The sequence below is a fragment of the Anomaloglossus baeobatrachus genome, chromosome 4, assembly GCF_048569485.1.
Source record: "Anomaloglossus baeobatrachus isolate aAnoBae1 chromosome 4, aAnoBae1.hap1, whole genome shotgun sequence".
Classification (NCBI taxonomy): domain Eukaryota; kingdom Metazoa; phylum Chordata; class Amphibia; order Anura; family Aromobatidae; genus Anomaloglossus; species Anomaloglossus baeobatrachus.
The window spans coordinates 196134918-196143312 of NC_134356.1; the positions used below are offsets into that span (position 1 = coordinate 196134918).

The window sequence follows — 8395 nt, forward strand, 5'->3', positions numbered from 1 at the left end:
CGGACCGTCGCGTCAGCGTAATTATGGATTACGCCGACGCTGCACCGATGATACGATTACGACGATTTTGCGCTCGTTAATCGTATCATCTAGGCTTTACACACTACGATGTCGCATGCAATGCCGGAAGTGCGTCATTTTCAATTTGACCCCACCGACATCGCACCTGCGATATCGTAGTGTGCAAAGCCCGCCTAACTCCTAGGCACAGGAAGAACATGGATTTAATGTTTAAGATGCCAGTTATACGGAATATTCGCAGCTCCATACGCTCTATACCATGCTGCTATCATAGTTGGCTATTTTTCTGAAATGACCATTAAAAGGTTCTGCAATATATGATTTATATATGGTGGCTTCCATAAGAAATAGGATGGATTTGGCGCCCAGCTTGGGTATGTATAATTTTAGATAACTGCCTTTACACATTAGGATAGGAGAAATCTTATCTAAGACAGCCAAAATGAATCTTATAGTACATGGGATATGGTGTAATATACAGTAGTAATCCTTTTGGATAATATATATTCAACTATCAATAAACCATTTCTTTCTACAGGCCCTATGTTGACTTGGTCAACATTCTGCTAACCTGCGGGGATGAAGTGAAAGAAGCAATTACTCGTAGTGTACAAGCCCAGTGTGCACAGAATTGGGGAAGCCTTTGTTATATTCTTAGCTTTTGTACCTCGGCCATACAAGGAGATGCTTCAGACGGGTCCATCGCTAGCCCAGCAAGAAAACAAGGAGATTTAGTGAAAGGAGACACAGGAAAGTCGTCTCGCAGCCATAGTGATTTTTCTTTTCAGTCTGATTTGGAAAGAGATACCAAAGCCTTCAAAAGTGAAAAACATACTAACAAGCAACCAAATAATCGTGCAAAGATGAACTTCAACAAAATGGTGTTCAGTGCCACAGAAAGCTCTGAGAAACCGGTCGGTCTAACTGATATCCGAAGGTGAAATTGTCTTATTAGCAGGTTTTTCCATTCGCCTTCATTCAGAAGTTTCTCATATTTCCTACTATGGACATTCCAAGGCATTTTCAATACACAAGGGCAATGCTGTACTCACAGATCATTCTCAGATCCTGCAGCATTACCCCAAGCTCCTACGGAGAAGATGGAGCAGACATTCAGAATTTTACCCTTCTTCAGCTCATATAACCTTCAGAGATTGCTGATACTAGATACGATATGTACAAATAACAAGATTGAGATGAAATTAAACAACTAAAGTAGATTAAGGCCCTAAACATGGGCCAATGATCGTCAGGATGAATGTTTATCAGAACGCTTGTTTGTGAGCTGTTAGAATCTTTTATGCGAGTCTAAAAATTATCCATAGTCATTGTACATCTCCTTGTGTATACAGGGATAAGCTGCCCCCACACAAACTGTAGTCAAAAGTGTTCATCCCTATAGAGTTTACACATACGCAACGATTGCTGCATGTTCAGGCAGTTCATCTACCTATATGAAAATTTACATTACAAGCTAAGGGTGTCACTGATGGTAACATGTTCAGTTTTTAAGCTATATTATATACTTTTCTTTTATAAAATCATTTTGATGTAAAGAAAAGTTGATATTCAAGCCATAGCCTATAAATAAATGTAGTATATCCCCAAATGTTGGATTAGACAACTTAAAGGTTAACCGTTGTTTAATTTTTTTTTCCATAAATCTATAATACACATAAATAAGAACATCTTTATGTTATATCTTATCAGAGAAAATTGCTTCTTCCTCCTCCAGGAATGATCATTCATTTTCCAAATTCTCAATTCACAAGTAAAATCTGTATTCATTGAAGACAGATTTTGCATTTACTGAGATAAGAGATGGCAGTTGCTACTAATAAATTTCTATGTAGATGGCTATAGATGCAGCGCGCTTCCCTCTCCCCCCTCTCATCTGCATAGAATCTTATCAATAAAACCTAGAATAGAAGTAATGACCAAATCCCCTAATTAATAGTAAATGTAATAACATAGGGTACTTCATTACCACCATTTTGATAAAAAAAATAATAAATGCCATCCCTTCGCGACAAGGTGTACCCATTTAGGATCCCTAACTCTAGTAGTTCGCCTCGATATGTGCGCTGTTTTGGTCAAAATAGTCCATGTTATTTACATGCACTTTTACTATTTAGTTACCATGTTTCCCTGCAAATAGAACAGGGTCATATATTATTTTTTGCTCTGAAAGATGCGCTAGGGCTTTATTTCAAGAAATGTCTTATATTTTCCCTTGAATAACAATGCACATTTATTCTTAACAAAAAAAAAATCAATATTTATTCAAATATAATCCTGTCATCACATTCTGGAACATCAACAATTTGTGTTAATCCTATTATTGGTTCAGATGTACATGGTCTCATCTGATCTGCTATTCTCATGGTGCAGAACCCGTCCTATAGTAGTGGCTACATACCATATTTACAAAGGTTTAAATTACTTGGTTAAAGTTATTATTAATTTAGGTACTACTACGTTTACCCCAAAAGAAGGCATAAACCCCCTAAGAGTCACACTTACCAGACCCCAAACAATTAAAGTTGTCAAGTGAATGGGCTCTCACATAATAATCTGCATAGCTGTCAGGTCCGCCTGCGTTCTCCAGCAGTTGGCTCCCCAAGGTGACTGGAAGCAGTATCACTCTTGCGGAGTGATACTAGTACCCTAGCTGTTTGTAAGAGCTGCAGTGTAATACAGCTAGAACGATGAGGGACCTGACAGTGACGCAAATCTCTGTGTGAGAGTCCATCCACCATCGACAATTGCCAACTGTAATTTTCTGGGGTCTGTTTAACGCAATTTTTTTTTCTTTTTTGGTGGGGAAGGGGGTTTCTGCTTTCTTTTGGGCATGTCTGCTTTCTTTGATGAAGTGTCCTGCAGTGTTCTTTAAGTTTATTAGCTGCTTGCAAAATTCCTTATGGAACTACAAATAGGGCTTATTTTTGGAGTAGGGCTTATATTTTAAGAATAGGCCAAAAAGCCCAAAAATCCTACAAGGGTTAATTTTAGGGGTAGGTCTTATTTTCGGGGAAACAGGGTACTTACATATTGCAGGGTATGTGCTCATTGTTTTTATCCTAGGTATTACCTGTTACTAGCTATAGTGTGAATATGCACCTAAACATCGCTCTTATACGAACATGTGTGCCAGCTCATTTCCTCTCTTTTGCCATAAAGTCTTATGATCAGCAACTCTCATCTTCTATATCTATACTGTAACAGTCTGACTTCACTGAATACAGATTTTACCTGTGAATTGAGAATTTTGATAATGACTGATCAGTCCTGGTATAGAAATAAACAGATTTCTCTGATAAGATATATTACAAAGTTTCTTATTTCCATGTGAACTATTGAGTTATGAAATAAAAATTGAAATAATGGTTGCTCTTGAAAAGTTATAATCTGAAAGGATATACTCTGAAAAGTTCCAGTCATTATTTACAATTCATTCTAATTACTATAATTTCTCATCTCCACACTTTATTTTATTACAGACCTTTATCAGTTTAATAGTATGGGGATAAGCTAAAGATACTTTTTTTACGAGAATCACCCCTCACAGCTATACCGCTGTTTTTTTACAAGTTGTCTCATATACTCATAGAGACATTGTCCACCAGCTTTATTTGTGCTGCTAACTTAAACTGGCCATACATATGGGTAGTTGGTGGCCAAATTTCCATTTGGTTGTTTGATAACTGTGCCGACCCATCTGTACATCTGAGCATTTGGTTTGGTAGAGATTTCATCTGTTGAGTGAGGCAAAAACAAAGGTTGAATGTTGAAATTCCAGCTGCCCAAATGTTTTCTTTCCTGACATTATCTGTTGGGGGTGATGCAAGAGGCCACCGCAATGGTCAGCTAGTCCATGAAATCGGGAGGTTTGGACAAGTTTCATCGAAAGCTTGTGGGTGCCTTTACACTGGAACCATTGTCTTATCTGAAAGGACCAAAACAACCTATGCTTCTCCTTCTACCTAAAATGGAACCTGGCTACTAATTAAAGATGACTAATTTCTGGAAAGTAAATCGCACTGACTGTCAAGGAGATCAATGTGGTTTTCAAATTGACTGCAGATAAGAATAGTTTCATAGTCAGTTAAAAACCAAGCCATTTACAATAAAACTGATCTTTCCTGCAGTCAATTTGAACTCCATGGTGATCTTCATGATAACATTGTTAAGCAAATCATGTGTGCACCTATCCCCAGCCTAAATCATAAGGCCCTCATACACAGTAGACTAATGTTGTCAGAACCTGCCAAAATTGATTGGTTCAGCCAACAAACTCATATGTATGGGTGCACTCACCACCTGATCATCAGGGGAGATGTCAATTAGGCATCCCGGAGATAAGCTACCGGCAGAAAAAGTTTGTCGGCAGCTTTCTCTTAAAGAACATAAGAGCGCTCGGCCAAGCTTGTGTATAGGAGAGATGGAGGAGATGGCTATCAGTCAAACAATCGGATGAAGCATTATTCAACCAACAGCCATGTAATGTTTATGGACAGCCTTACTTCCAGGGATGATTAGGGTGGATTCACATGAAGCAAATTTTGGTGCAGAAATTTCTGGAACTGAAAATCAGTTCAATATATCCGAAAGGGGTTGTTTTGGTGACAAGTAAATGGATTTCTGCAAATTCCATTCACACAATAAGGATATAAAATACTGCAATAAATCTGCCGCTTGTTAATACAACCTTAGAATATGATTCCAAAACTTTTTTTGCTAGAAGTTAAAGGGAACCTGTCACCAGATTTGGTGACTATAAGCTGCGGCCACCACCACTGAACTCTTAAGTCCCCATTACACGCAGCGACGTATCTAACGATATATCGCCGGGGTCACAGATTCCGTGACGCACATCCAGCATTGTTAGTGTCGTCGTTGCGTGTAAAACCAACGAACGGCCGTTAACAATGGAAAATACTCACCAAATCGTCCATCGTTGACACGTCGTTCATTTTCAAAAAATCGTTGATTGTTGAGGACGCAGGTTGTTCGTCGTTCCTGAGGCAGCACACATCGCTATGTGTGACACCTCGGAAACGACGAACTACAGCTTACCTGCGGCCGCCGGCAATGAGGAAGGAAGGAGGTGGGCGGCATGGTACGGCCGCTCATCTCCGCCCCTCCGCTTCTATTGAGCAGCCGCTTAGTGACGCCGCTGTGACGCTGCATGAACCGCCCCCTTACAAAGGAGGCGGTTCACCGGCCACAGCGACGTCGCTAGGCAGGTAAGTCCGTGTGACGGCTACTAACGATATCGTGTGCCACGGGCAGCGATTTGCCCGTGACGCACATCTGACGGGGGTGGGTGCTTTCACCAGCGATTTTGCTGCGTGTAAAGCCCCCTTTATATACAGCATTCTAGAATACTGTATATAAGAGCCCAGGCTGCTGTGTTGAATGTAAAAATCACTTTATAATACTCACCTAAAGGGCGGTACGGTGCAGACTGGTCGGATGGGTGTCTCCATTCTCTGGTACCGACGCCTCCTCTTTGCGCCATTTTTGTCCTCCTTCTTCTGAAGCCTGGGTGCATGATGCATCCTACGTCATCCACACTAGCCGGCATTGAGGTCCTGTGCAGGTGCACTTTGATCTGCCCTGACCAGGGCAGATCAAAGTAATGTAGTGCGCCTGTGTGGGACCTCAATGTTGGCGAGTGTGAATGATGTAGGATGCATCATGCACCCAGGCTACAGAAGAAGGAGGACAAAGATGACTATAAGAGGAGGCACCGGACCCGGAGAACTGAGACACGCATCCAACTAGTTTGAACTGCAACATCCCTTAGGTGAGTATTATAAAGTGATTTTTATATTGTACACAGCGGCCTGGGCTCTTATGTACAGCATGTTAGAATGCTGTATACAAGAGCCCACTGGTGGTGGCCGCAGTTTATAGGGGCTACATCTGGTGACAGGTTCCCTTTAACCAGATACATTGATCAATAGCCTATTCATCAGTCGACATATCACTTATCCATGTCCATGCAAAACATTGAATGTCTTGTTCAACAGATCACCTCAGCATGCATCATATAAAATGATTTCTTATTATGGGGATCACTTTCCTCATCTTTATATAATGATTATTGCTGCGATGGAGTGTGTGTATGTTTGTATACATGTACTGTGTGTATATATATGTGTGAGCTTATATACAGTATGTCTGAACTCGCGCATTCGAATGGTTGGGACTGGGTGACGTTTCGAATGAAGTTATGTGTGTTTACTTGTATATCTACTGGTTCAGTTTTTCATATTGTATATATTTCTTGCTTCTATTTATTGTATTGTTTTCTTTATGAACACAGTAATACATACATATATCTATACACATGCACTTTGTGCACACACACTCATTACTATACACATGTACAAACACAGGTACACTGGGAGAGATTTATTAAAACTGGAGATCCCAGCTCTCATTTTTCAGAAGCTCTTACGAAATGAATGAAACCGTCAGATTTGTAGCTATGATCACTTTCTTCTCACCACTTTTGATAAATCTCCCCCACCGTCTCTGGCTCAGCTAATTTAACATTCTTTCCCACCTTGTGTTGTACATATTTTACGCCACTAGTAGTATATTTTGTTAAGCAACTTAATATAATTTTATGCGGATCTGTAATGTTATCGATGTCATAACACATTATTTATTGCTATAATTATTTTATTGTTAATAAACCTTTTATGTTTAATCAGAGTTGTGTGCAGCTACCTATTACTGTCTTACTTAGTTCTTTACAACACTGATATATCAAAAGAATTGGGCCACACCAATATATAAACAAAATATTGTACCTTAATGCAATGTGAACATTGCCCTACAGGGAATTTGACCCCATAATGTAGATGAAGAGATATAGACCCTTATTTCAGTGATTGCTTACCCAGGTTTAGGCGGGCTTTGCACGTTGCGACATCGCAAGCCGATGCTGCGATGTCGCACGCGATAGTCCCCGCCCCCGTCGCAGGTACAATATCTTGTGAAAGCTGGCGTAGCGAAAATTATCGTTACGCCAGCTTCACATGCACTCACCTGCCCTGTGACAGTCGCTCTGGCCGGCGACCCGCCTCCTTATTAAGGGGGCGGGTCGTGCGGCGTCACTGCGACGTCACACGGCAGGCGGCCAATCGGAGCGGAGGGGCGGAGATGAGGGGGATGTAAACATCCCGCCCACCTCCTTCCTTCCGCATATTCTACGGAAGCCGCGGTGACGCCGGTAGGAGATGTTCCTCGCTCCTGCGGCTTCACACACAGCGATGTGTGCTGCCGCAGGAGCGAGGAACAACATCGGACCGTCACGTCAGCGTAATTATGGATTACGCCGACGCTGCACCGATGATACGATTATGACGCTTTTGCGCTCGTTAATCGTATCATCGAGCCTTTACGCACTACGATGTTGCATGCGATGCCGGAAGTACGTCATTTTCAATTTGACCCCACCGACATCGCACCTGCGATGTCGTAGTGTGCAAAGCCCGCCTTAGTGTTTAAGGGATCCACTACACACTAAACTTGGGTAAGCCATTTTTCCAACTACCGTAGATGATGTATTATTGTATTCTTGATATGTACCATCGACTAAATATTGAGTAGGATATTTTCTTGGTTGGAGGCATATTACTTACCATTGAGGATATAACCTTCATTATAATTACGCATACTCATTTATACACTGGTACATTCTGGCTCCCTATGTGTCCCTAATATGAGGCATCTTTTTAATTGCTTTTATATATTGTTTATATTTAATAAAGATTCATTGTTTTCATCCATATATTTTTTGAGCTACTTCTTTTTACTCTTGGGATCTGTAGTCTTGGAGATTTTCTTGGGTCATTTTTGTAGTTGAGTGAGTACTTAGCCATTAATATTTGCTATACTCATAATGAGTACTGCCTAATACTCGCATATTGATGCCGAAAAGCATGTGCAATGCAAGTCAATGGGGAATACGAGTAACCCGAATTCCGCAGAATTTGCTACTTGCACGAATAGTATGACATTCGGGTTACTTGTTACTTTGCGAGTTTTTCCCCATTGACTTGCATTGTACATACTTTTTCGAATAAATATGAGTAGTAGACAGTACTCATTAGGAGTATAGTGAGTACGAATAGTTAGGTACTCACTCAACTTTAGTCATTTTCATATTTTTTGAAGTGCAATCACCTTGTTATGTTTATCAAGGACATTTTTTGCTTTAAATTTTCTACAAAATGTTGTAATACACTATGACAAATTTGATAAGTGGGACCTCTGCCTTAGAGGAGGGAGACTAAGGGAAGACTAGACAGAGTTTGTGCTGTCCCAAGATTAGTATGTTAGCACCCAAAATCCTACA

At 40.6% G+C, this 8395-nt stretch overlaps 1 protein-coding gene across 1 annotated transcript in view; it reads left to right on the forward strand.

The window, feature by feature from the left end:
- STC2 (stanniocalcin 2) overlaps positions 1-5689 on the forward strand; it is a 31082-nt gene extending 25393 nt beyond the window's left edge. The window contains exon 4 of the mRNA XM_075344615.1: positions 560-5689. Coding sequence (XP_075200730.1) covers positions 560-962 — 403 coding nt within the window. The 3' untranslated portion in view covers positions 963-5689. The remainder of the gene's footprint in view (positions 1-559) is intronic.
- Positions 5690-8395: the final 2706 nt, after the last annotated feature.